General features: G+C 60.4%; 4 protein-coding genes and 1 long non-coding RNA gene across 9 annotated transcripts in view; 4 read left to right on the forward strand and 1 right to left on the reverse strand.

Annotated features, from left to right (window-relative positions):
• LOC147656046 (uncharacterized) overlaps positions 1 to 27,152 on the forward strand; it is a 100,058-nt gene that overhangs the window by 48,429 nt on the left and 24,477 nt on the right. The gene's annotated exons all lie outside the window — the stretch shown is intronic.
• Positions 379 to 7,593, forward strand: LOC147656049 (zinc finger protein 783-like). The gene is made up of 6 exons (XM_086854781.1): positions 379 to 477; positions 607 to 1,005; positions 2,330 to 2,456; positions 4,084 to 4,197; positions 4,388 to 4,498; positions 5,464 to 7,593. Exons 1-6 carry the CDS (start codon positions 454 to 456, stop codon positions 6,372 to 6,374), a joined length of 1,686 nt encoding a protein of 561 aa, XP_086710907.1. The 5' UTR covers positions 379 to 453; the 3' UTR covers positions 6,375 to 7,593.
• ZNF777 (zinc finger protein 777) lies at positions 10,676 to 18,611 on the forward strand. Of its 2 annotated transcripts, none has more exons than XM_086853775.1 (6): positions 10,676 to 10,810; positions 11,595 to 11,987; positions 13,128 to 13,254; positions 13,674 to 13,787; positions 14,732 to 14,986; positions 16,772 to 18,611. In XM_086853775.1, exons 1-6 carry the CDS (start codon positions 10,787 to 10,789, stop codon positions 17,863 to 17,865), a joined length of 2,007 nt encoding a protein of 668 aa, XP_086709901.1. In that variant the 5' UTR covers positions 10,676 to 10,786; the 3' UTR covers positions 17,866 to 18,611. The 2 variants fall into 2 exon arrangements, with proteins under 2 accessions (XP_086709901.1, XP_086709980.1); XM_086853854.1 differs by lacking the exon at positions 10,676 to 10,810 and adding an exon at positions 11,328 to 11,373.
• Positions 18,260 to 27,149, reverse strand: LOC147656050 (uncharacterized). Of its 4 annotated transcripts, XR_015277978.1 has the most exons (5): positions 27,044 to 27,149; positions 22,124 to 24,605; positions 21,729 to 22,006; positions 21,568 to 21,655; positions 18,260 to 21,533 (listed from the first exon to the last, which is right to left on the reverse strand). It is a non-coding gene; the product is annotated as an uncharacterized LOC147656050 (long non-coding RNA). The 4 variants fall into 4 exon arrangements; XR_015278009.1 differs by having other exon boundaries at positions 18,260 to 21,655; positions 21,765 to 22,006; XR_015277972.1 differs by having other exon boundaries at positions 18,260 to 22,006.
• On the forward strand, positions 25,581 to 26,090 carry LOC147656051 (E3 ubiquitin-protein ligase TRIM69-like; the record flags this gene model as incomplete). Its single annotated transcript, XM_086871271.1, is given in 3 exon segments — positions 25,581 to 25,743; positions 25,746 to 25,948; positions 25,950 to 26,090. Coding segments are annotated over 3 exon segments (507 nt in total), but the record flags the coding sequence as incomplete, so codon positions are not given.

The raw sequence follows: 27,152 nt of genomic DNA on the forward strand, positions 1-27,152 counted from the left end.
CGATGCCGCGCGGGGATGACGGCGCGCGGCCGGGCGGCGGGACGCGGCGCCGGCGGTGCCCGCGGGGGCGGGGCCGCCGAGCCCCGGTGGGCCTCGGTGGCGATGCCGCACCTGTCCCCGTCCCCTCCCGCCCGCCCGTTCCCTCCCGCCCGGCGCCGCCGCCGCCCCCGCCTCGCGCGGCCCCGCCACCGGCGGCGGGAGCGCGCGCGATGCTGGCCCCGCCCCCTCGGCGCTCCGCCCCCTCATTGGCTGAGCCACCGCCCAATGGGCGCGCGGTCCGCCCCGCCGCCGGGGGGCGCTGTGGCGCCGGGCGCCGCCGCCGCCGCTCCCAGCGCGCCCCGCGCCCTCGGCATGGCCGCTCCGCCCCGCCGCTGCTGAGCCGCCGCCGCCGCCCGGCCCCGCCGCCGCCCGCCCGCGCCGCCTCCCCGCACCGCCCGCGCCGCCCCCCGCGCCATGGCCGACTGGGCCCCCGCTGAGGTAAGCGCCGCCGCCGCCCCCCGCCTCCCCCGCCGGCCGCCGCCCCCCGGCCCGGCCCCGCGTCCCGCCCCCCCCCCCCCCCGCCCCGGTCTCTGCGGGCGCGCTCACCGCCGCGCGTTCTCCTCTCAGGAGCTGGAGTGCATGATGGAGCCCCAGGAGCTGGGCCTGGAACAGCCGCTGCCCGCCCCCGAGCAGGGCCCCGGCGGCGAGGCCGAGCTGCCGGCCGCCGAGATCTCCCTCACGCTGGTCACCGAGATCCAGGCCGTGGACAGGAAGGTGGACACCCAGGCAGCCCAGCTGATGAACCTGGAGGGCAGGATGAGGATGGCGGAGACGAAGCTGATCGGCTGCGAGAAGACGGCGGTGGAATTCGGGAACCAGCTGGAGAGCAAGTGGACGGCGCTGGGCACCCTCATCCAGGAGTACGGGCAGCTGCAGAAGCGCCTGGAGAACATGGAGAACCTCCTGAAGAACAGGAACTTCTGGATCCTGCGGCTGCCCCCGGGAGCAAAAGGGGAAGTCCCCAAGGTAACGGTTTGCTGCTCCCCTCTGCAAAATGGGGCTGTTCTGCACAAATGCTGGGCTCAGAACCCTGTGCCCTGTGCTCACAGCCCCATATCCTGTGCTCACAGGATATGAACTCACAATATCATGAACTCACAGCCCCATGCCCTGTACAGCCCCATCTCCTGTGCACTGACAGCCCTATCCCTGCTCTGACAGTCCCATATCCTGCTCTGACAGCCCTATCCCTGCTCTGACAGCCCCATACCCTGCACTCACAGCCCCATCCCTGCTCTGACAGCCCCATACCCTGCACTCACAGCCCCATCCCTGCTCTGACAGCCCCATATCCTGCTCTGACAGCCCCATACCCTGCACTCACAGCCCCATCCCTGCTCTGACAGCCCCATATCCTGCTCTGACAGCCCCATACCCTGCACTCACAGCCCCATCCCTGCTCTGACAGCCCCATATCCTGCTCCGACAGCCCCATATCCTGCTCTGGCAGCCTCATCTCCTGTGCACTCACTGTTGCATTTCCTGGGCACCCACAGCCCCATCCCTGAACTGACAGCCTGATCCCTGCACTCACAGCCCCATCCCTGCACTCACACCCCGATCCCTGCACTCACAGCCCCATCCCTGCACTCACAGCCCCATCCCTGCACTCACAGCCCCATCCCTGCACTCACAGCCCCATCCCTGCACTCACAGCCCCATCCCTGCACTCACAGCCCCATCCCTGTACTCACAGCCTGATCCCTGCACTCACAGCCTGATCCCTGCACTCACAGCCCCATCCCAACACTCACAGCCTGATCCCTACACTCACAGCCCCATTTTGGGGCAGTGCAGTGCTGAGAGCAGTTCATGGCTCCTCCCCATCACTGTCTTCCCTTCAGCACCCAGAAGCACCAGCACAGGTCTTGCTGTGTTGATTATGCTCGTGCACGTGTGGTCTGGGAGGGATGTCACAAATTCCTGTGTTTGGATCACGTGGAATTTTGTGGCTCAGCCCCATGTGACTGGGAAGGTTTAGGAACATCCCCAGTGGCTGTTCAGAGGTGATGAGCAGCAGAATTGTGTCAAAAAGGAGGTGAAAAGGAGTCTGTGCAGGGAGCATAGCCTGTGACAGGAGGCGGCTGAGCAGGGGGAGGTGACAGACGGGTGACAGGGTAAATCCCTGTCACATCCCTTGAGGGATGAGACACATGGAAAGGGGCAGATGTTCCTGCCTGGGACTGTCCTGCACGACACTTGAGGAATTTGAGCAAGAAAATTGAATGAGAAAACATCCCCAGGTGTTTTCTTAAATGTGAAACAAACCCCGTGGTGCTGCTCCTTGCAGGTCCCCGTGGCCTTCAACGACGCCTCGTTTAACTTCTCTGAGGAGGAGTGGAAGAGCCTCAACGAGTGGCAGAAGGAGCTCTACAGGCACATCATGAAGGGCAACTATGAGGCCGTCATCTCCATGGGTAACAATGGGCCAGGGGTTGCCCTCAGCCTCCTGGCACAGTTTTCCTGGGATCTGGTGGATGGAAGCAGCGCTGGCTCCTGCAGGATCGGGGAGGGGGTGGTGAGCTTTGGAGAGGTGTAACACAGCCCTGGCAGTGAGCTCAGATCTCACAGCCACGCTGAGGGTGGAAGGATGTCATGAGTGTCACCGCAGGGACGGTGGCTCCCTGATGCTCCCTGCAGCCTGACGAGTGCTGGGATTGTGAGGAGGAGGAGGGGAAGTGAGAGGACCCTCATTCCAAGCAAAGCTGGGGAAGAGGGAAGCTCCTTTGTCACGCCAAGGTCCACAGATCCACTGCGCTGGGTGCCTCAGCCTGCTGGCTGCTGAGAGCAGCAGAGGGTGCCCTGTGCCCTGCCTCTGAGGTTCCTTCCAGCCCTTTCCATGGGGAGTTGTGCAGACTTCCCTTTCCTCTCCCATGAGGGAGAAGTGACGTTTGCCTGGATGCTCTGTCCAACCCCAGGGATCGAGTCCTGCTCGGGTGCTGCGGGATCTGCTGGGGCAGAGCTGGGGAGAAGCAGCAGCTGAGGGCGAGCTCTGCCTCCTGCTTTCCCCTCAGCAGCTCAGGGCAGTGCATTCCCAGCCAAAGGAACGCGTTCCGCTCGCTCCTGCCAGTCCTGGCCACGGGAATGCTCTCTGGGGAACACGTTGCCTTCACAACATGTTCCAGAAATGACCTTGCCTTGGCTGGACCGGGGGTGGGAGCGCAGACACCGTCCCTGGTAGCCAGACGCTTCCCTGTGCCGAGTCCAGGCTCATCTGCCTCCCTGCCATCCAGCTCTGCCCAATCCAAGCCTTTTCTGCTTTGTTTTTCCCCGTTTATTTCTTTGAACTGAGGTTTCCTGCAGTCCCTGTGTGTCAGGGAGAAAGGTGAAGGGTAACCATGGCCTCCATTCTCCTGTTTCCAAACTCATCCTCGCTCCTGAGGCGTGGGAACGCAGCTGTCCTGCTGCAGGAGATCTGGGGATCTGAGCCTGGGGCTTGGAGAAATGTATCTGTGCTTCATCCCAAGGTTTCCCTTCAGAAACGAGGTTTAGGGCTTGGTTCCTGTGTAAGACAAACAGATCCACCGGAGCCAGAGGTGGAATTTAACCCCCAGGGCCTCCCACATTTCTGGAAGTGAAATTTTCTGCTCTCCACCTGAGGAGAGATGGTGATTGTCCCCTTTCCCCCACCAAAATCCACGAGCAGCCCGTGACACGGACGAGTAGGACGGAGCGGTCCTGGCTGGAGGGAACCGCACGGGGAGGGCAGTGCTGGCAGCTCTGGTGCTGCCCCCGAGCTGAAGTCCCCATTGTAATGGATCCGCGGACCTTAGCGGAGAGGAGAAGACAGGAGAGCCTGCAGGTAAGCCTGGGTGCCTTTTCTTACTGTGCTCCTCACGCTGCAGGCTGGGAGGTGCTCCTCACCTGAGCAGAGCGTGCTCCTGCATCCAGGGCCCACGCAAGGTGAGCGGGGCAGAGGGCTGAGAGCAGCTTCCTGAGCCTCTCTCGTTCATTTCCCAGCAAAGGAAGGTCGGTGGGCAAAGGCTGCAGAGTCGCTCTCCCGCCAGGGCAGGGGAAACATCCTCATCCTCTTTTTACGTGCAGACGCTGCCATTTCCAAGCCTGAGCTGCTGACACGGATTGAGCAGGGGGAGGATCCCAACGCTGAGGATCAGGAGGACTCCGAGGGAGGAGAGACACCCACGGACCCCAGCACTGGTGAGCCACAAGGTTCCTGCGACTCGGGGGGAGGCAGATGTGGGGCTGTTCTGTTTTGTCAGCTCTCTCTTCACGTACAGGGAGACTTTGCTTTCCCGCTTGTCTCCCACCTGGTGTGTCCATCCCTCCTGGAATCCTCGAAAGCAGCTGGAAGGTTGGAGTGTAACTCTTGCTCTTTTCTCTTGCACAGAGTTTTTCTTCCCTGGGCCTGATGACAGCTCGTGGGGTAAATATGAAGAGACTCTGGCTGAAAGCCACGAAGGCTCTGAGGAAGAGGAGGGCATGGAGGTCCCTGGTACATGTGAGTGCACTGAGCTGCTTTGGGAAGTGTCCCTTGCTTAGATGTGCTTTTGGTTTCCCAGCCTCATTCCCAGGAGCAGCTCAGCTTTTCTGGATGGTGCTTTTTCCAGAATTTCAGGAAGTTGCTTTGAGTCACAGTTTATACCATGGGACATCCTTCAGCCTCAGGCACTGTACAAGCCCATGAGGAAAAGAAGTTTTATTCCCTTTTCCTGTTTTTTTTGACCTTTATCCTAAACCACAAGTTTTTAAAGACCTGTCCTACTTCAGGAACCCTCTTTTTTCCTCTGGCTAGATTTTATACATATAATATTACATTATAGTATAATTGAAGGCAGGAAGTTGCTGGAGTGTGTCCAGAGAAGGAAGTGGAGCTGGGGAAGGGTCTGGAACACGAGGATCAGCTGAGGGAGATGGGAAAGGGGCTCAGCCTGCAGAAAAGGAGGCTCAGGGGGAATTGCTAGCTCTGCACAGCTCCCTGACAGGAGGGATCAGGCTCTGCTCCCAGGGAGCAGGGACAGGAGGAGAGGGGATGGATCCAGGTTGTGCCAGGGGTGGCTCAGGATGAAAATCAGGAAAATTTCTTCCCCAAAAGGGGCTGTTACACATTGGGACTGCCCAGGGCACTGGTGGAGTCCTCATCCCTGGAGGGATGTAACATCCTTGTGGATGTGGCACTTGGGGACGTGGTCAGGGGTGACCTTGGCAGTGCTGGGGGATGGTTGAACTCAATGATTACTGAGGCCTTTTCCAACCTCAACAATTCTGAGATTACAAGTCAAATCCCTCTGGCCTCACCTGTATCCCAGGACAGAGCAGGTGCTCCCAGCTGAACTCACAGCCCCATCAGTGCCAAGCTCTGAGCTGGGTGTGTGCAGCAGAAACCACCCCGTGTCCCAAGGGACCCGTGTAAATAACAGCCCAGTCTTGCTTCCCCAAATGACACGAGTGTCTCTGCTCTGCCAGACGAACAGCCGTGCGATGAGGAGGGCTCCGAGAGCCTGGAGCTTTCCAGGTCCTTGACAGGAAAGTGGGAAGAGGTTTTCTCCAGCCCGGAGGAAGAGATGCAGTCGAGCAGCAAGAGCCAGAGCGGGCCGGCCCCGCCGCAGCGAACGGCCACGGGGAACGGGCTGAGGCGCTCGGTGCGCCGCGGGAGAGACTTGGCCAGGAAGGATCCCGAGGAGGCGGCGGCCGACAAGGGGCCCTACATCTGCTGCGAGTGTGGGGAGAGCTTCCTGGACAAGCAGCTCTTCGCCACCCACCAGAAGGCGCACGCCAGCGAGGAGGCCTGCACGTCCCTGGAGCGCGGCGAGAGCTTCCGGCAGAAATCCAAAGCCAAGGGCCAGGGTACCTCCCGCTCCAAAGCTTCCAAGCGCCCCGACGGAGAGAAGAGCTCGGGATTCAAGTACGGCTTCGTCAGGCACCAGGTGAACAACATGGTGGAGAGGCCCTACACCTGCTCCCAGTGCAAGGAGAGCTTCAGCCTGGAAGTGAGTCTGATCCTGCACCAGAAGCTGCACACGGGGAAGGGCGACGGGCCGCTGACGTGCACCTACTGCGGGAAGGACTTCCGAGACCTCTCCAAAGCCATCCGCCACCAGCGCATCCACACCGGGGAGAGGCCCTACCAGTGCACCGAGTGCGGGAAGAGCTTCATCCGGCGGGACCACCTGCTCAAGCACTGGCGGGTGCACACCGGGGAGACCCCCTACCAGTGCCCCGTCTGCGGGAAGCATTTCCGCTACAAAGAGTCCCTGAATTGCCACCAGAAAATCCACTCCCGCAACCCGCGGCCCGGCGAGGATTCCCAGCACAACCTGGGCTCGGCGGGCACCCAAACCGACCATTTCTGCGTGAAAAAAGAGACTAAGCAGTAGCCGTGGTGGGGCCGGGGCAGGAGGGCTCGCGGTGACCGTGACGGTCTGGCAGGTGGACGTGCAGCATGATGGCAGGTGACTTGTATCGCAGCTAATCCATGTGGTCATGCTACGAAGCCCGCTTTGGTGAAGCATCCAAGGAATTCCTCTTAAAGACTCTGCTCGGCCGGCCCAGGCAGCTCTGGGACCCCGCGGGGTTCCGTGGCACTTCCACCGCGGCGCAGGCCCCGTGCTCGCTGTTCCCTACGCAGGGTTGGATTCTGCCCGTAGAGAATAATCCCGAGCCATTCTCTGGGGTCCGTATTTAGCAGGTGTTCCCCCACCTATCTTTGTGCATATTCAGGAGTGACAAGCTTTCGCTTTCTTTTTTCCACTCGTTTCACTGCAAGGCTGGAAGCGCGAGGAGGGAGGGAGGGAAGGAAGGCGCCGTTCCCAGCCGGCCGCCCGCTCCCGCTGCGTCGCCGTGTCCCGAAAAGGCTGCGAGGCCAGGACTGGGATGAAGACGAGAAAGGCGAGGCAGAGAGGTGGTCAGGGCACGACGCGGGATTTGCGGAAGGCAGAAAAGCGGAGAGGAGAGCGTGGCAAAGAGCGGGGTGAGATAAAGCAGGTGCAGGAGAAGGGGCTGAGGACATTGGAGCAGGAGGAGACGGGAAGGGCAGCGTTTGGAGGCGTGCTGGGGTCACTCACAGCAGGAGGACACGTCTCCGTTCTTTTGAAGGGTGTCACTGGCACCAGCCGGGCTCTGGTTCCCCTCTGGCCCGAGGGAACGGCGCCGCTGGGCCGACACACGGACTCCTGACAATGAAGGTGACTTTATTATTATTTTTTAACTGGGTTTGGTCTCACTCAGGTAAGTCAGACGAGTGAAAGCAGCTTCTCCTAACCCCTGTAAAGAGCTGTTTGGTTTTTAGTTAACCTAGAAGTAGTCTGTTATTATTATTAATTATTATTATTATTATTAATTATGATGATGATAATACTACAAAGAAAGGTGTGACACTATATTTCACAGTTGCTCTAAAACACTTCCATGTATGCGATAACTGCCCGGAGTTTTCCAGCTGTTTGTGTAAATATTGGATGACTTCTGGAGCTGTTGGTGTTGTTCTGAGGTGGCTGTACGTGGTGTCTCTTCGCTCTGTATCGTCAGCTGCTGGTTCGTGACTGTGTTTTGTAATAACTTTTGTAAAGTCTGTCAATACAGTGTTTCCATTCTGAATTCTGTGTCAGCCCCTACCTGCAGCTCCCTCATCCTGCTCCTGGATGTTCCTCAGGAGCTTTTTCCAGGCAATTGTGGAACAGGTGAACAGCACAAGCTGAGCTGAGCTGGAGAGCCAGGCCTGGCAAACGAGGCTGCTCGGGGATGCTGCGTCTGGGATTTGTGGTTTTAACTTTGCTGCTGCCATTTGTGCAGCCTGTGCCGCACACAGACAGGGCTGTGGACAGCTGAGGAATCCTTGGATCTGTGGTGGGATGGAGCTGGGACATCCCATGCTCGGGATGAGGGAGAGGGAGAATCACTGGTGGCTGTGGCCACCTTGGAGCTGGGATCTTGGAATCAAAGAATGGCCTGGGTTGGAAGGAACCTCACAGCTGGTGCCACACACTCGGTGTTTTTTCCTTCCAGGGTTCCCTCAGCCCAATATTCCCCAGGCTCTTCCCTGCCAGAGCTCAGGACATGGAGATTTTTCCCTCTCCCCACCAGAGACCCCCACCCCAAGCTCCAGCGAGGCCCAGGGGTTGTTCCAGCCTGGGACCTGGTGTATGAGGGGCAGCCCATGGTCAGAGCCACCATCGGGATGTGGCACTTGGGGTCCACAGGGACCAGGGGGTGCCAGAGTCCCTCAGCCACCCCAATCCTTGCTGGGAGCCTGGGGAGATGGAACGAGTGACCCCAATGAATCCCCCAAGGTCTGAGTGACCTCAGTGAATCCCCCCAGGCTCTGAATGACCCCAATGAATCCCCCAAGGTCTAAGTGACCCTGGTGAATTCCCCCAAGGTCTGAGTGACCCTGGTGAATCCCCCAGGATCTGAGTAACCCCAAGTGAATCCCCCAGGCTCTGAATGACCTCAGTGAATCCCCCAAAGTCTGAGTGACCCTGGTGAATCCCCCCAAGGTCTGAATGACCCTGGTGAATCCCCCAGGCTCTGAGCGACCTCAGTGAATCCCCCCAGGCTCTGAATGACCCTGGTGAATCCCCACCAAGGTCTGAATGACCCTGGTGAATCCCCCAGGCTCTGAGTGACCTCAGTGAATCCCCCCAGGCTCTGAATGACCCTGGTGAATCCCCCCCAAGGTCTGAGTGACCCTGGTGAATCCCCTCACTCTCTGGAGCCACTCCATGGAATGGGGCTGAGCCATGTGGGGATGGAGATGCTGAAGATGGTGGGGAGAAGAAGAGGGAAAAGAGCTCAGGCAAGGAGCATCCTGTGGGATCCAGGCTGGGGAGAGCAGGTGCTCCAAAGGTGAGGCTGAGCAGAGCTCTGAGAACACAGGGACACTGTGAGGACACAGGAATGTCCCTCTGTGGTCACACGTGTGCTCTGTGTGTGTCCACATGGTCACAGGTCACAGACACTCCACAGACATGGCTCTATCCCAATCCTGCTCAGTCCACTCCTGGGAATAAATTCACCTGGTGATCCACAGCCATCTCCATAGGGACAGCGTGGGGTCTCCCACAGCCAGAGTCAGGTCTCCCTCTGCCAGGAGCTGCACTGGGATGTACAAACCCCAGGAGGGACCTCCCTCCATTGCAGAGCTACTCCTGGTGTCCCCTCCCAACGGATCAGCTCTGGACAGGGGTTGTGGATCCCTGGGACAGCCCAAGAGGGGCCTGGACATGGGACACTTAATTGGAGGTCCCTACCTGCTGTCACATCCCTGTCCCCGCCAAGCCCAGGTGACCCATCCCACTTGTCCTCTCCCTTCTTCCACAAACCCACAAACCCACAAACCCACAACCTCCCTTTTCCCACAAACCAAAGGGTTTCCTGCCTTTCCCTGTGCTCCTGCTTTCCCCCGCAAGGTGTGCCAGGGCTGTGCCCCCGCAGGGATGGGACTGGGGAGATGGGATGGGATGGGATGGGATCAGTGGGATGGGATGGGATCAGTGGGATGGGATGGGATGGGGTGGGATGGGATGGGATCAGTGGGATGGGATGGGATGGGATGGGATGGGATGAGTGGGATGGGATGGGATGGGATGGGATCAGTGGGATGGGATCAGTGGGATGGGATGGGATGGGATCAGTGGGATGGGATGGGATGGATGGGATGGGATGGGATGGGATGGGATGGGATGGGATGGGATCAGTGGGATGGGATGGGATGGGATGGGATGGGATGGGATGGATGCGATGGGATGCGATGGGATGCGATGGGATCAGTGGGATGGGATGGGATGGGATGGGATGGGATGGGATGGGATGGGATGGGATGGGATGGGATGGGATGGGATGCGATGGGATGGGATGCGATGGGATGGGATGCGATGGGATGCGATGGGATGAATGGGATGCGATGGGATCAGTGGGATGGGATGGGATGGGATGGGATGGGATGGGATGGGATGGGATGGGATCCGATGGGATGCGATGCTGGGGTCGGGTCCGGCGGGGAGGCCGTGGGAGGGGAGGGGTCTCTCCGTTTCCGCGGCGCCGCCGCCCCCGGCCGCCATTTCCGAGCCCGCAGGGATGGGCGGGGGGACCCGACGGGCGGGGCCGGGGGAGCCGCCCCGGAGCCTCCACAGAAACCCCCCGGTCCCTCCCCTGCCCTCCCCATGTCGCACCGAGTCTCTCCCACTTGCCCCTCTCTCTCGCCCCAGCCAAACCAACACCTCCCGTCCCCCTGCACCGCACCCCGGGGCCTTCCCCGTTACTCCTCGGTCCCGCCAGCCCCCCCGGCTCTCCGCTGCCAGCCCAGCTCCCCGAGCGCCGCGGGTGCCCCCAGCCCCGTCAGTTCGCCAGTCTCGGTGCCCGCAGTCCCCGGCGGAGCGGGCACCGGGCGGTGCCGTGGGGGGGCCCCGACGGGGCGGGGCGGTGATGCCGTCGGCCCGCCAGGGGGCGCTGTTCGGCGCGCGCCCGCCCCGCTCCGCCCCGCTCGGCGCGCGGTCCGGCGGCGGCAGCGCCCCCTGGCGGCGCGGCGGGGCAGCGGCGCGGCCGGAGCGCCGGACCCGGACCCGGACCCGGAGCCGCGCTCGGTGTCGGAGCCGCCGCCGCCCCCGCCCCGCCGCCTCCGCCCGCTAGGCCCGCGCCGCCCCCGCCCCGCCCCCGCCGCGCCGCGCCCCCGCCCCGCCGCGCCGCCCCGCGCCCAGCCCGATGCCCGGCGGCGGGCGGAGGTGAAGCAGCGAGCGGGCGCTGGATCCTCCCGGCCGCGGCCCCCGGGGCCCCGGGCACGGAACAAAGGGCCATGGCCGAGGGGGCCCCCGCTCAGGTAAAGGGCGGCCGCCCGCCGCGGGGCCGAGCCCGGCGCGCACCGCCCGCCCGCGGCTCGCGGGCCGCACGTCGGGGCTGCCGGGCCGCGCCGTCGGGGCCGCGGCGGGCGGGGGGGGCGGCGGGCGGCGGGCGCTGTCAGCGCGGGGGCCGCGGCCGCCTCCCGGGGGAGCGGGCGGGGACGGGACGGGCGGCCCCGGGGGGGCGGAGGCGCCGCGCCGAGCCCGCCCGGGCCTCCGCGGCCGGCGGCGCCCGCGCTGCCGTCGGGGCCGGGCCTGCCCGGCCGCCGCGCCCCCCCCGCGCCGCCGCCGGGCCCTGCGGCCCCCCGGGACGGACCCGCCGCCGGCCCCCCCTTCCCGTGTCACCGCCCGGTCCCCATGGCGACGGGGCGCCCGCGGCCCCCCGGGTGTCCCCTCGCCGTGCCCATGGCAACGGGGCTCGGCCGGCCCGTGTCACCCCGCGCCCCCCCCCTCCCGTGTCACCTCCCGGCCCCGCGCTGTCACCTCCCCCCACCCCCCCCGCCGCGGCGGGTCCTGCCCGTCCCGTGGGACCGGCACGGGGCCGGTATAAGCGGCTTAGCGGGGACACGGGGACGTCCCCGCCGCCCCGGGGAGCGCTGGGCCCTGCAGCGCCCCCCCCCGCCGGGTCCGCATGGCCCCGGGGATGTCCCCATCGCCCCGGGCGGCCCCTGTCACACCGGACGGGAGGGGCTCTATCACACCGGGAGGGTCCCTATTCCCCCGGGGGGGATCCCCCGCCCTGACCCCTCGCCCTTGTGTCCGCAGGCGCCGGAGCCGGTGCGGCCGCCGCGCTGCCCCTCGCCCCTCCGGCCAGCGGCCGGCCCCGAGCGCACCTCGGAGCGGGAGACGCAGACGGCAGAGCTGTCCCTGACCGTGGTGGCGGCCGTGCAGGCGGTGGAGCGGAAGGTGGATTCTCACTCCACCCGCCTGCTCGACCTGGAGGGTCGGACGGGGATGGCAGAGAAGAAGCTGATCGACTGTGAGAAGACGGCGGCGGAGCTGGGGAACCAGCTGGAGAGCAAGTGCGCGGCGCTGGGCACCCTCATCCAGGAGTACGGGCTGCTCCAGCGGCGCCTGGAGAACATGGAGAACCTCCTGAAGAACAGGAACTTCTGGATCCTACGGCTGCCCCCAGGCAGGAAGGGGGAAGTCCCCAAGGTAACGGTGTCCAGGGGTGCGGGAGCCGGGCTCTGCACCCGAAATGCTCCCGGAGGGCAGGACTGGGGTGGGTGAGCAGGGACAGCCCCTGCACAGGTGAGTCTCTCTCTCCACTGCAGCTGCTCATTGCAGCTTCCCAGCTCATCCCCTGCTGGGACTAAAATATGGTAGGACAGAGGCCTGGGAGGACATCCTGGTACTCAGGCCAGAGGTTTCAGTTCTGCTCCACTGCGCTGCACAGCCCCGGGGGCGTTGACTCTTTTTTTGTTCGGTTCTTTTTGCCACCACTTGAAAAAGCCCTGCAGATTTTGTGATTCTTTTGTTTTGACCACCTTGATGCTGCAGAGTCTCCCAGGCTGGGGAAGGAACAAGTGGGAGCTGCTGCTGCAGGGAAGGGGAAGCTTTGGGATTCAGGAAGGCAGATGAGCTCCATGAGCTCTAGAAAGAGCCCACCATCAATATTCAGCTCCTACTTGAATTTCACAACCTTCCTGCTAAAAGAGAGTGTGCAAACGAGCCTGTGTAAGACACGGGAAAGGGAGCATCTCTGGAGAGAGCAGAGAGGATCAGGAAAAGGTGGGTTCAGACCTGACACCCCATTAGTGTGGTTGGGGGACAGAACTGGAGTGCTGCGTTGCCTCTGAAGACCTCTGCTCCAACACGGCACGATTTGCACATCCTCAATTTATCCTTAGGAATTATTCCTTGGCTAACAAGCTGGGAAGCTGCAGATGGTGAGCACACAAGGATAATGGGGAGCCCTGTGGGCCTGGGTAGAGTTTTCCCTGGACTTCTGGGGTAATTGAATCCGGGAGTTACGTCAGCTCATCAATAGGGATGAGTCCAGCCCAGCTCCTGGGTTTTGTCTCCTTTACGGTCTCCCAAGCCTGAGCACCCTGCAGAGAGCAGGGACTCGGAGGAGGAGCTTGGGGTCCTTTGGGGAAATCCCAGTCTGGATTCATCACTAAGAACCACCCATTTGGTTAAGTCCTTCATTCCCAAAGAAATACCTGCTCAGGAGTTGTTTTAAATGTAAAAATATAATGCTTTAAATGTAAAAAGCAGCTCATTGATGGCGTGGAAGGAGCTGAAGCCTGGCTGTGTGCAGGCTCCTGCTTGAACCTGCTGTTGGAATTGCAGGTGCCGGTGACCTTTGATGACGTGTCCGTCTATTTCAATGACAAGGAATGGGAGAAGCTGGAGGAGTGGCAGAAGGAGCTGTACAAGAATGTGATGAAGGGGAACTACGAGTCTCTGATCTCCCTGGGTAAATACGGGGGGTCCTCGCCCTGCTGAGGGACAGGAGGCTCCTTCTGGCTCCTCCTTGGAGATCCCCTCTGATGAGACCCAAATGTCCCAAACACAGGAGGATGTTTTTAGTCTGGGTTTATTCCAGCTCATGCTGTGGTGGTGTTCTGCCTGGGTGAGGGATGCCCTGTGGGCAGGTGGGCTGGAGACCTCCCAAACCTCTTCCAGCCAGTTATGCCATCAAAAAGCAGCTCCTTCCCCATGGCTGTTGGGAGGGTTGCCCTGCATCTTCTGGGTCTGCAGTGGGTACCAGCCCACACACCCTTTTAGAGGATTTTGAACGTGTGGATGTTCCTGAGCATCCTGGGAAGAGGTGGAAGGCAATGTTGGATTCCCAGTGCAGTAACCCCTCTCTCCCACCCCTCTGTCTCTCAACAGACTATGCAATTTCCAAACCTGGTGTTTTGTCTCAGATCGAGCAAGGGGAGGAATCACGGGGCAGGAATGAGCAGGACCTGGAGGAGAGTGAGATCATTACTGATGCCACGGCAGGTGAGGCGGCACCTTGGCACCAGGGCAGCCCTGGGTTGTGTTCCCAGGAGCTGCTCATCCCAAGGCTGAAGCAGATGTTGCTGGAAGCTGTGGCTGGTGTGGTTGATCATGTGAAGCCTTGCCTAGGATAAATTTGGCTGGTTGGAGGTTTGATGTCCAGGTACAGCTCAACATAGAAACCAGGACAAGCAGAGCCTGGAGAGTTGGGCACTGGGAGTCCTTCCCAGCAAGGGAAGCATCTGCAACCAGACCAGGTCCTCAGGGAGCCGGTGTGCCCGGCAAGGAAGGAGAATCGGGTCCCATTGGGAGAGCCGATCCACCCAGAAAATCCTTTCCACCCTCTCTTTGTGTGGATGGTGTCTGGGTTTGGAGCATCCTCCTGGGAAGGGAAGCCTGGTCCCATGCTGTGTGCAGGGAGATGGGATGCTGAGGGGCAAGACTGGGCTGGGAATGGGGTACCAGTGACCCCGAGTCCCAGAGCAACTCCTGTGCTGTGATAAGGAGATAAGAAAGTGGCCTGAAAGAGATGGTGTCACCTCCACTCATCATTCCTGATTCCAGGCTGTGGATGTGGGGTCACACCAACACCCTGCTTGTGCTTTCTATCACAAGGATCTCAAAATTAAATTGAGGCCCATGGGAAGAGGAAAATCACCGGCCCACGTGGAGCTTCAGCCTGGGGGATGTGGGGCGGCTGAGCAGTGCTCTGCTGTGGCACCCAAGCTGGGTGGAGCGAGTTCCCTGTGCCTGCAGAGCATCCTGGGCTGGAGCTGGGAGCGTGGCAGGGATGGGTGAAGGGCAGGGGCTGAAGGGAAAGCAGAAGAGGCCGAGCAGATGAAACGCTCGGCGGGATCAGCAGCTGGAGCTGGCAGGGATTGCTGGGAGCAGGTCCTTTGTCCTGGCTCCTGGGAGTGATGGTGAGTGGGAATCTCTCGTTGTTGCAGCTGGAATAAGGGTTGTGATCAAAACGGAGGAGCTCCTTCCTGAAGACAGCCCCGAGAACCCCGAGCTGCACGGGATGTCGGGGCAGTCCGAGGGCAGCTTCCAGAGCCCGGATGAGGAGGCAGCTTGTGAGAGCCCCTACGGCTCCGTGTCCCCACCCAGGGACCTCCCGGGCACCAGCCTGGGGGACTCATCTGAGTACGGAGCCGACTTCAACGAGATCCAGAGGGTCATCGTTCACCATGGGAGCTGCACAGGTGAGATGCTGGGGACACGGCTCTGCACACGTGACAGGAGGTCTGGGGGGCTGTGGTGGGTTAGGAAAAGGTGGGGAAGGGGTTGGAGGTAAATCCCCCCAGAACCAGCACCAGAAGGAAAGTTTCTGACTGCAGCAACTTCCAAGAGTGGCTCTGGTCAGCCCTTGAGCTTGGAGGAGGAGGCAGCACATCCATGGTGGATACAGAACGTGGTCTCTGAAGGCTCCTGTCCAGCTAAGGAGCAGAGCAAGCGCTGGGCCAGCCTGGGAAAAGCCACGGAGAGCAAGGGAAGATGTGTCTCAGGCAGTGTTCTGTGAGAGCCCTGCTCCCAAAATCCGGCTGTGGCAGAGGGCAGGACGTTGGTGAGAGGTGTGGGGGAGTGGATGGTTACACACTGGACACTGCTGGGGCAATGTGGATGGTCCTGCAGGTTGCCAAGCGTGGGAATTGCTCCGGGCAGCTCCACAGGATAGGGAAGAATGTGGCTGGAGCTCTGTGGTTTGCGAGCTGCCAGGAGGGAAGGGGAAGGATGAGGTGATTTGTGGAGAGATGAGATGATGGTACCAAGTGTTTCATGTGTAGGATTCTGCCAGTGGAGTGGCAGATACGGGCCAAGTCCTACAGATGTGCTGTCAGGGTGGGGATAGGAGAGCAGGGAGAGGAGAGCTTGGGAACGATGGGTTCCGTCCTCCTGACGGCTTTGTGGCGGTGTAACACAAACCAAGGCACAGAGAATTGGGTTCTTGAGGGCCTCAACTCCGTCTTGTGGGTCCTGTGGTCTGCTCAAGGCTTTGTGAGGGAAACCAGCCAAGCCACCAGTGGGGCTGGAACTGATCCTTGTCTGAGAGCTGCTGCCTCTGCAGGGTGTGGGGCCTGACCGGTGGGGCTGAGTGGGAGCTGTGGCTGTGCTGGTCAGGATGGGGGGCTGAGCCCCAGGTCCATAGAGGGGCAGGGAGAAGGAACTGGGTTTTCCCTTCCCTCGGAGGGAAGAGGGCCATGGCTTTGACACATCCACTCCCATCCATTTCCTTTTCTTGGGAATGCTCTTCCTGGGAGAGCATTTAGGCCTGGCCCACAGTCCAGCATGGGGTGACATGAGGGATGCTCTGTGGGCCATTCCTGGGGCTGTGCTGGACACAGGTCCCTGGGATGGCTGCTCTCACCAAACAAAATCCCCAGCTCACTTTTGGCCTCGGTGACACGAAGGGGAGCCTGGCCTGCTGCCATCCATCCTGCTGCCATTCCATCCCACTGCTGAGTGCTCTGGGAAGGAGAGGGGTGGGTCTCTCTCCACGCCACATCACGGCGAGGCTGAGGGAAGGGGACGGTCCCCTGTTGGCTGTGCTGTCCCCGGAGCAGAGCTGGCAGCCTGGTGCCGTTCCTGCCGAGCGGTGCCGTGCCGGGAGCGGTGCCGTAGCCCAGTGAAACAGCGGCACATGGAGCTGCTCTGAAATCACTCGGCCACCCGAGCCCTGGCGAACCCACGGCGCTTTTATCCCCCACATCCTGCAGCAGCACCAAGTTGCAAACCTTTTGGCAGGCGGTCGGAGCGCACCCTCCAGAGGAGCCTGACCGGGGGTGGTTTGTCTGAACTCCTTGTTCAGGGGGCACATGGCCCATCCCAGCGCTCTGGGCTGCAGCCGGCTCGTGTCGGGGTGCTCAGGCAGAGCAGGCAGGCACAAACAGCTGTGGGAGCCCGTGCAGATGTTTCTGTAGCAGCCAGGGGTGTAGGAGACCGCCCTGTCCAAAACACTGACCCTAACGCTGTTCAATTTTCCCCCTCAGAGGATGGGATCGTGATCAAGACGGAGGAAGAGGAGGAGGAGGAGGATGACCCCGACACGCTGGAGCCGTGTGCCATGTTCTCGGGCCGGAGCGAGCCGCCGGCGTTCCCCAGCCACGAGGCCGGGCTGGGCTGCGAGGCGCAGTGCAGCTCCAAGGCGCAGCCCCGCAGCCTGGCCGCCCGCGTCAGGAAACCGTCGGCCTGCGAGAGGGACTCCGGGGACATGAAGCCGGCCGGCGGCCAGCAGCGGAACCGGACGCGGGAGAGACCCTACATCTGCCCCGAGTGCGGGAAGAGCTTCATGCTCAAGATCAACTTCATGATCCACCAGCGCAACCACCTCAAGGAAGGGCCCTACGAGTGCCACGAGTGTGACCTCAGCTTCCGCAACAAGCAGCAGTTCCTGCTGCACCAGCGCAGCCACACGCGCCGCGGCGTGGGGGTCCCGCGGCGCCCCGAGCACGGCCTCAAGCCCCCGGCGCGGCCCCCGCCCCCGGGGAAGCCCTACAAGTGCTCCGAGTGCGAGAGCAGCTTCAGCCACAAGTCGAGCCTCAGCAAACACCAGATCACCCACGTCGGGGAGCGGCCCTTCACCTGCGGCGAGTGCCGGAGGAGCTTCCGCCTGCAGATCAGCCTGCTCATGCACCAGAGGATCCACGCCGGCAAGAACGAGATGGCCTTCCTGTGCCCCCAGTGCGGCAAGAACTTCACCCGGCCCTCCCACCTGCTGCGGCACCAGCGGACTCACACCGGCGAGCGGCCCTACCAGTGCAGCCAGTGCGAGAAGACCTTCAGCGAGAAGTCCAAGCTCACCAACCATTACCGCATCCACACGCGGGAGCGCCCGCACGCCTGCGCCGTCTGCGGGAAGGGTTTCATCCGCAAGCACCACCTCCTGGAGCACCAGCGCATCCACACGGGCGAGCGGCCCTACCACTGCACCGAGTGCGGCAAGAACTTCACGCAGAAGCATCACCTCCTGGAGCACCAGCGGGCGCACACCGGCGAGCGGCCCTACCCCTGCACCGAGTGCACCAAGTGCTTCCGCTACAAGCAGTCGCTCAAGTACCACCTGAGGACGCACATGGGAGAGTGAGGGGCTGCCGAGGCTTCCTCTCCCTCCCTCCATCCCTCCCTTCCTACTCGTCCTCCTTCTCCTCCACTGATCTCTCCCACCCTCCCTCCATCCATCTCCCCCCACCCCGGCTCAGGGCATGGACATCAAAGGAAGCTTTGTGTGGTAGCGCCGCTGGTCTGGTGGAGACTCGGCTGATTGGAAATAAATTAATGAATTAAAGCAAGCAACGCGCGGCAAAATTAAAAGATTATATATATATAAAATTAACAGAAGCAGCTGATTTAGGGGGAATCCTCACCAACAAGCAAACCACCGACAAAAGAAACCTGTACACAGGGTGTTTTGCCAGAGTAGGACTCGTAACTGCTTTTTAAATCTACTGTTTGGTTTTTTTTAATAAATGTGGAGGAACTTTTATTTGATAAGCAACCTTAGGATGGGCAAGATTTTATTTTTCGTTTTGTTTTTTTTTTGTTTGTTTGTTTCTTTCTTTTTGGTTTGTTTTTTTTTTTTGTTAACTGCTCTGTAGGCTGATTCTGGCACAGTCACTTTTTGTCCAGGAGCTCTGTGGAGGCGCTGCCCATCCGGGCTGGATGCGACAGGAGGAGCTCCAGCCGGGGGGAGGTGAGTAATTAACAGATGCAGCTGATGAGGAAGTTCTGCGTGTGTCTAGATTGGAAACGCTGATAGGTGCCTGCCCGGCTCGCGGGGCTGTGATGCACTCCTGAATTATACAATAGAATAAAATTCTAGTTGCAGTAAAAGATCCTTTTTCTGGTAGGACCCCTCCGCAAGGCTCCTCCAAACACTCGTTCCTAGCTCAGTCCTGCCACCGGGGGCATTGGGGTGCTGTGGGTGTGCCCATGGGGTGCTGTGGGGTCTCCAGGAACAGAGCAAAGCCTTGCTGTGTTTACCTGCTCTGCTGTCCTTGAGCTGCTGCTGGTGGCATTGCTCACGTGCTCCTCAGTGGCAGGAGAGGCAGAATTGCTGCCCAGGGGAGGAGCAGCTCCAGGATGGCTCCAAGGAAAGACCTCCCTGTCCCTGGGCACCTCCTGCCAGGGTGGGTGGGACATGATCCATCTCCCTGCTGTTGGTCTGAGCCCCTGTTTGTACCAGCTCGGTTCCTGGTGATCCCAGCTGTCACCTGGCTGGGTGAGATCCATCCAAAGGGCTGGGCTGGGGCTGGGGTGGTGGCACCAGCTGGGCTGGGGTGGTGACACCAGCTGAGGCTCCAGTGGTGGCACCAGCTGGGTTGGGGTGGTGGCACCAGCTCCTCAGAGCACACCAGGCTCCATCCCGGTGCTGTCAGATCTCGTGTTGGACAGTGGCATCAATAAAGAGCGATGATGGGAGAAGTTGTTGGGACCTGTTAATGGCTTTGCAGAACCAGTCCTCATCCAGGACTTTCCTGGTGTGTGAACCCCTCCTAAGTTGGGATTTACGGCCTCTTCTGTGCTAGGAAGTGCCAGAGGGCAGCGCAGCCATGTGGAGCTGCTGAGAGCCATCAGCTGGTCACCACTGTGGGTGGGAGCATTTTGGGGCTGCCAGGACAGGCTCCTGCCAAGGTTCCTGCCTTCCCACTGCTGGGGTTGTGCCTGCAACTCCCTGGAAGAAGTTTGGGGTTTCAGGTCAGGGTGTGATGTCTGATAGGAGTTGACACTTCCATCTCTGGAAGTTGGCCAGGTTGGACGAGGCTTTGAGCAACCTGAGATAGTGTTCCTGCCCTTCCAGGGAAGTGGAACAAGATGAGCTTTGAGGTCCCTTTCCACCCAAACCATTCTGGGATTCCATGAGAAGTGCTGTGGTGGGGCTGATGTCCTGGCAGGGAGCTGTGGGGGCAGGAGAGGAGGGCCTGGCTGCAGCCCTGTGTCCCTCAGCATCCCTGCATCCCCCTCACCAGCACTAAATACAATTATGGAGAAGAAGGAAATGAAAAGCAGAACTGATTCTGCTACTCAGCGGTTCATGTCCGTCCCACTGGCAGCGACACAGACCTGGCAGAATCCTTTTTTCTTCCTAAAAATGGATTAATTCAGCTTTTTATCGGCAAAAAAGAAGCTGAAGTGCCTGGCTGTCCCTCGCAGTGCCAGGACCTTGGTGCTCTGCTCTGTGTCGCTGGGCCCCACACAGCAACTCCTGCCCCTCGTGCTGCTCCTCACCCACCACACACGGATCTAACAGCCTCGGTCGCTGGACACTGCCAGGATTTAACAACATCCTGGTGACCTTGAGCAGCTCAAATGTCACCGATCCGTCTGCAGAGACAGCTCCCGTGCCAGTGGGACAACACGGCCATCGTAGCCCTGAGTGCAGGTGGCAGTGACTCTGAAAACCACAGTGGTGGCAATTAAGAGCGTTGTCCCATGGTGGGACACTAACTCCTGTCCCACAGCTTGGGCTGGTGACACCCAGCCTTCCCTGGCCTGGAGTGCTGGAAGAACTGGACACAGATGTACCCAGACAGCAGCTCCAGGAACAGGGGATGAGCAGGAGCCACTGCTGTCCCCACCTGGGTATGAATGAGCAGTGTACCCCCGGGCAGCACCCCACAGGCTCCAGATGAGTGGGGACATCAGGCTGTCACCCCGGGGTGCTGCAGGGGCAGGGGGCAGGGGGCTGGAAGCACGACCTGGGAGCCACCGGGGCAGGGAAGCTGGCAGTGGGGTGGCAGGGATGCTCAGCAGGGCACGGCCATGGCAGTCACTGCCTGCAGAGGGATTCGTTCGACTGCTTTGTGGTGCCCTGAAAACACTCCTTGGGCCCCGGCTGGCAGCACGTGAGGATGGAGGAGGAGCAGAACAGACGGCTGAATACGGGGACTTGGTTTTGGGCACCCAGCACCCTCCGGCACTGAGCCCACGGCAGCAGCACAGAAGGGACAATCTGGATCCGCAGCAGGCGGAGAAACACGAGGCAGCTCGAGGGGCTCTGCTTCCCTAAGCGCTGCTGCTGCTGCTGCTCTCCGGGTGTTTGGAGCTGGGGTGAGAGGGAAGGAGACGCTGGGAGAGGCAGCCATGCGGTGCGGGGATGGAGGCCGGAGCTTGGGGGGATTTCAGGCGAGCGGGCCGGGGCCGGCAGCACGGGATTACCCTGGGCTCCCGCACGGCGCAGCTGCCGCCCCGACACAATCCCTTAAAACTGCATTAAGCACTGCATTAACCCAGCCCGGGTGGCCGGGGAGCGGCTCCGGCGAGAGGCAGGCCCCGGGAAGGATCCCAGCGCAAGGCCTGGGGAAGGCATTCCCGACCCGCCGCCAGGGCCGAGCCAGGGCGAAGCTCCCGGACGCGTTCCAGGTTATTAATGACTAAATTAATTTAAGGCGAGCATCCGCGGGCGCTGGCAGCGCCGTGCCCCGGGGGAAGGCTGGGATGAAGGCTCGCATTCTCCCCAGCCCTCCCCTGCTGCTGCATCCCCGCTCGGGTGAGCTGCCCACGGGCACACGCAGCGAGCCCCCGGCCCCTGTTCCACCTCGGGGTTTTCCTTCTCCTTCCTCCCCTGCTTGCACACACGGACACGCGGGTGTGTGTTGTGAGATCCAGGAACAGGAATATGCACAGGGAGAGACGGGGACGCTCCCACGCGTACACACACACACCCAGAGGCACACACGTGTGTGATGTGTGACACGGGTGTGCCCTGGCACACACACACACCTGTGTGACACGGGTGTACCCTGGCACACACACCTGTGTGATGTGTGACACGGGTGTACCCTGGCACACACACCTGTGTGATGTGTGACACGGGTGTACCCTGGCACACACACCTGTGTGTGATGTGTGACACGGGTGTACCCTGGCACACACACCTGTGTGACACGGGTGTACCCTGGCACACACACGTGTGTGATGTGTGACACGGGTGTACCCTGGCACACACACGTGTGTGATGTGTGACACGGGTGTACCCTGGCAGACACACACCTGTGTGATGTGTGACACGGGTGTACCCTGGCACACACACACACACACACACACGTGTGTGTAATAACACGGATGCGCACACTCACACTCTTACACACCCAGCAGCGCCGCCCCATCCCGTCTGTTGCCGTCTGTTACCACCCGGCGCTGCCACGGCTCCAGATGTGCTGCCTCCGGGCGAGCAGCCGGCTGCCGACACCACCTGCCCGTCGTGCCCGGGGCCGTGCGGGCACAGCCTGCGGTGGAGCCGGGTGAGGCCGGCCCGGGCCCGCCGGGGGTGGCGGAGCGGCCGCGGTGCCCCAGCACGGAGAGCTCCTGGTGCTGTTGGAGCCCAGCACCGCCGGCACCGAGACCGCCCGGGAGCTCCGAGTATGGGGCGGCCGCAGGGCTGGGTGTCTTCGCTGCCCGGGGTGGGGTGGCCGAGGGGCACAGATCGGGCTCGGCCACAGGTTGGGATCGACTCCACGCACGGGCAGGGTCCCCTCTGGGTACAGGTGAGTGTCCTGTCCGGACACACGTCTGGGGTCTGCTGTGGGCATCAGCTGCTCTGGGTGTGGGTCTGGGTCCCCTCCATGCATGGCTGGGTCTCCTCTGAGCACGGTCTGGGCTTCTCTCAGGGCACTGCTCTGGTTCCACTCCACACACAGGTTAGGGTGTGTCCCCTAGGATTTGGGCCACGGATTTGGGGCCTCACCCAGCTGCTACCCTGTCTGGGGTTTGGGGTCCCCATCTGTGGGCTGGGGTCCTGTATCCCACCCTGCTGGAGCTGCTGGTTCTCCCATCGCCTGGCCCAGCCCACCCAAGGGCCCAGGTCCCTCTCACTGCTCACCCCTCTGTGTCCCCATATGGTCCCTTGTGCCCCAGATGTCCCCAGCCAGGGTTTCTGCCCCGCAATGTGGGCTCAGCTCACTGCAACACAAGAGATAACTCAGAGCATGAGGAGTTTTTTAATACTCCAGCAAATTTATGGAGCATGTCTGAGTAAGTGCTACTGTCACTGCAAACCTCTTCCCAGAAATCCCACTTCCAATGTCGAAAGTTGTTTTTTCTTATTAAATAAATATTTTAAAAAAACAAACCCAAACCGCAAACTCCAGGGATTCTACATGAAGTTATTCCAGAAATGTTTCTGGCCATAAGAGCTGTGGATGGGGCTCTCCCCAGCCTGACTAAAGTGAGTTTGGAGAGGTGTGTGCCACTCCCAGGCACTCAGGGGTCACCCCTAGTGACTCCCCACACTGGGATTGTCCCCACAGGAGTTGTTTGGTGACATCATCTCCCTCCTGTGAATGTCACTCCAAAATTACCAGAAATGCTTTTTTTTAATCCCTGCCCTAGGAGATGCTCCAGAGCAACCTGCTTTTTCTACAAAAACAGAAGGAAAAATTGAAGCTCAAAGAAGACCCAAAAAGTGATGACCTGCTGGTGTGTGATCCTCTCCATGCCCCCCACTGCTCACCCACCTGGCTCCCCAGGAATGTCCCATCATTCCCTCTCCCCATATATACTTACCTCCTAATCCATGACAACGTTCTTTTCTCTCTCCCTCTCTATCCATCTCATATGGCCTCCTTGGGCTCATCAACATCCAGACTCTCCCTTCTTTCCACTCGTGCTGTACAAAACCTCTGCTCCCCTTGTGTGTGATCCTTGTCCCCTCTCTGCAGCAGCTGTGTCCCTGTGGAGGCAGCTGGAGGCTGGGCGGGCTCAGGGCCTCCGTGCGGTGCCTTGCAGGTGACGGTGATGTTGGAGTTGCAGCGGGTGCCCGACACCTTTGAGGAGCTGCAGCAGTTCCTGAAGGAGCAGGAGGAGATCCTGCTGGCCCAGCTCAAGCAGGTGTCCCAGGAGCTTGTGGTACAAACACAACTCCAAGGTTTGGGAGAGGGACACGGTGATTGTGTGGATGGAGTGGATTGAGGAGAAGCAGGACCAGCCAGTGGTTGAGTTCCTCATGGTGGGGCTGCATCCCCCACTGGGTACTGTGACCCCTGGGGGGCTGGGACACCCACCTGGCACCCTCTCCAGCCCGAGGGCCACGCTGTGACACCGTGCTGTGCCCGCTGTGGGTCAGGGCCCTGAGGGAAGGGAGGGTTGGGGTGAGGTGTGGGGTGACCCCCAGCCCCCTTAACCTCCACTGTAGCTCCCTGCCCCTCAACAGTGCCAGATCTCACCTGTGTTTTCTCCCTTGCAGGATGTTGGCAAAATCCTGAGCAGGTTTGAAACAGGCTTGGTGTCCCTCTCCTCCTGCACAGCTCCTTTGGGCAGAGGTGTGGGAGCGCTGCAGGAGCCGGGAGGGAGGTGGTTTGCCCTGCTGAGTATTTGGGATTTCAGGTGATGCTCCCCCACTGCACCCCTCCTAAAGATGGGGTTCCTGTGCTGATAGCTGGGACACAGCTGCTCTGGGTTCTGTGGCTGCAGGGATTTCCCTGTTTCCTTCCCGGGCCTGGCTGGTGGCTGGGCTCAGAGCTCCTCTCCCTTTTGTTCCCCTCGGCTGTGAGGCAGCCCCAATCCCAGAGCTGGTTCTCCTGGAGCTGCAGAGGAGCATTGAGAGTGTCTCTGAGATGAGCCAGCTGGTTGTGGACATGGTGGTCAAATTCAAAGAACTCTGCTGGCTCTGTGTTGTGCTTCTCCTGGGCTTGGCTGGCAGCAGGAAATCCTCACTGCTTGGTGCCTCTGCCTGGGGCTCGGGAGCAAAATCCTTCTCCAGATGGGAACCATCCCTGAGATGGGCTTTGCTGGAGCCTGGGGCTCCACATCTGGCTTGCTGTCCTGATGGGGAGCAGGAAAGGTGCCACAGGAGAGACACTCAGGGATCTTCCTTTCCTTCCAGTGAACCTGCAGAGCGAGATAGACAAGGAAAGGGTGTCTGGAGCTGATGAGCACGAGTGAGGGGGGAAAACCTTTCCAGGATGAGTTTCCTCACATCCTTGGTGCAGAGATTGGCTCACACCACATGTAAACCCAGCATCTGTCTAGAACTGAGTCCTATTGTTTTCACTAGGCCTGCTATAAAAATCCAGGTCTGTCCTCGTGCCAGGCAGCACCAGGGATGCTGTCCTGCGACACCAGGCAAGGGCCAGGACAGCAGAAGGCTGTTGTCAGGCTGTGCCCAGTTAAGCAGAGGGGCTGTACATGTTTTTAGCTGGCATTTAGGCATGATCAGAAGTATTTTTGCAGGTGCTTGGGGCCCACATGATGCAGCATCGCTAGGCTGAGGTCTGGCCGGCACCATTTGTGCTGAGGCTGCCTTCCATTCTCAGTTTTTGGGATGATGCATCTGAGCACAGGACAGTCGTGCCTCAGCTTCCCTCCCGCAGTCCCCGGAGGAGTGGGTTTAGCAGAGGGTCTGGGATGGTGACACTGCACAGTGACACCTGTGTGGCCTTGTGGGATGGCCACGGGATGGCAGCAGAACATCCCTGACGGATGGGCAGCTCCGGCTCTGCAGCGAGCTTGCCTGCTTGCTCGGCAGAGCAGCGTCCCGAGCTGGGTGAGCACTTGTCACAGGAGCAGGGACTGGCCTGGCCCTCTCCTGCTTTGCAGCAGTGCCTCCTCACACCCACGGGATACACTGCTCCCACAGGCAGCAATAGCCAGCAGATCTGGGAGCAGATTTAGCAAAGCCAATCGTGTCTGTCCCCTGAATGTGGGGACACTGCCTGGCTCAGTCCTGCCTCAGGGAGCATCTCTTCACCAACGTGGGGACAGTAACGGTCCTGCATCCCTTGCCCCCCCGTGCTCCCAGGACACATCCCAGTCCCGTGGTGCAGGGTGGAGAGGTGCTGGTTCTCAGCAGGCACAGACTGATATTTCTGTCGTCAATTAGAGAAGGTGACACTGGACGCAGAGATGGCAGGCCCTCACCTGAGCCTCTCACAGGACCACAAAACCATCTGTTTCAGAGATGGAGAACAAAACCTCCCTGACATCTCCAAGAGCTTCATGGGCAGCCCCAGAGTCCTGGGCTCCCAGGGGTTCATATCTGGGAGGTGGAGGTTGGGAAACAGAACGGCTGGGCCCTGGGGGTGGCCCTGGAGTCCATGTTGAGAAAGGAGTCGTACATCATGCCCAGATCAGAGAAGATCTGGGCCCTGAAACTGGACTGGGAGGGCCAGTACAAAACAGACAGCATGCCCCCTGAACTGCTCAGGGAAGAGCTCCAGAGAATCAGGATCTACCCTGCAATACAAAGCAGGCCTAGTGACCTTCTACAACACAGAGAACATGATGCAGATCTTGCAGTTTGAGGCCACCTTCACTGAGAAAGTCCCGTATTTTTGTCTCTATTCAGCAGAAACCCAGATCTGGCTGTGTGACTGATGGGGTCAGATGGCTGCTGGGCCCCTGCAGGGGAGCTGAGCAGGGAGGAGGTGTGGGAATGACATGGCATCACACTGCACACTTGCTGCAGCTCTGCCTGGGCTGGATCCCCTCTCCAGTTTCCTGTGTCTCCTCCTGCTATGTCCTTTGGAGCATTAAAGAAGTGCTGTCCTGGGGGTGTCTGTGTGCAGGTATCCTGGCTGGATCCCACGGTGATGGTGTCCTACCTCTCCCTGAGGGCACTGAGGCCATAGAATAACCAGGAGGGAGGCGGGAAGAGGCTCTGGTTTTCCATGGCAGCCTTTGGCAGCAGAGCATGGCTTGTTGCAGCCGTGCTGGAGCTGGAGGATGCAGCCACCCAGAACACAGCCAGGCTGGAGCAACGAGCTGATAACAGCGGTGATAAATGCTCAATTGTAAAAAGGAAAATGTTCAGAGAGGGAGTGTGGGAGTGAGGGCATACCTGGAAGAGCAGCTGGAGCCGGGGGTGTGACGGGGATCGCTGAGATCCGGCATGCTCAGGGAAGGAACAAACACCTCGGTTCTTATCCAGGAACCGGGAGCATTGTGTGACTAGAGGGTGGCAGGGCCCAGGCAGAGGGACACGGGTTGTGGGTCGTGTCCTGGAGATCCTCTGGATCCAAAGTGATCAGCTGGAGACAGCAGCCTCCAGAACCACCGGAGAGACATGGCAGAGCATCTGCCAGGGACTGGACATCAGATCTCGGCCAGCCCTGAGCTGAGGAGAAGCAGCGTGTCCTAAAGAGTTTATGTGGAGTACAGGTTGGGGACTGCCAAGCCTCCTTTCTCCTGCTCGTCGCTCCGTGAACCCCATCCTGGTGTCGCAGGGACGTGCACTTCCTTATTTCCCCATCCCTTCACCAAACACCCCATAAAGTGGCATAAAAGAAATTATGTGGGCAGGGCTCTTTATCACAGAGAGGCCGTGTTACCTGCTGAGTATTTTTCCTTCATCTTCCCCATTTTCCCCTCACGCCCAGGCTAAAGGGAGCCCGGAAACATGGCGGCAAAGCGGCGCAGCTGTGAGGCGGGAACTACATT

This window comes from Cyanistes caeruleus, chromosome 1 (assembly GCF_971803275.1).
Source record: "Cyanistes caeruleus chromosome 1, bCyaCae1.hap1.1, whole genome shotgun sequence".
Taxonomy (NCBI): domain Eukaryota; kingdom Metazoa; phylum Chordata; class Aves; order Passeriformes; family Paridae; genus Cyanistes; species Cyanistes caeruleus.

Bases quoted from the DNA above. Each gene is read 5' to 3' on its own strand.
- ZNF777 (XM_086853775.1), top strand. From the start codon at position 10,787: ATGGCCGAGGGGGCCCCCGCTCAG. The intron at 11,988-13,127 runs GTAACGGTGTCC...TTGGAATTGCAG, and splicing joins GGAAGGGGGAAGTCCCCAAG to GTGCCGGTGACCTTTGATGA. The intron at 13,788-14,731 runs GTGAGGCGGCAC...TCGTTGTTGCAG, and splicing joins CATTACTGATGCCACGGCAG to CTGGAATAAGGGTTGTGATC.
- LOC147656049 (XM_086854781.1), top strand. From the start codon at position 454: ATGGCCGACTGGGCCCCCGCTGAG. The intron at 1,006-2,329 runs GTAACGGTTTGC...TGCTCCTTGCAG, and splicing joins CAAAAGGGGAAGTCCCCAAG to GTCCCCGTGGCCTTCAACGA. The intron at 4,499-5,463 runs GTGAGTGCACTG...CTGCTCTGCCAG, and splicing joins CATGGAGGTCCCTGGTACAT to ACGAACAGCCGTGCGATGAG.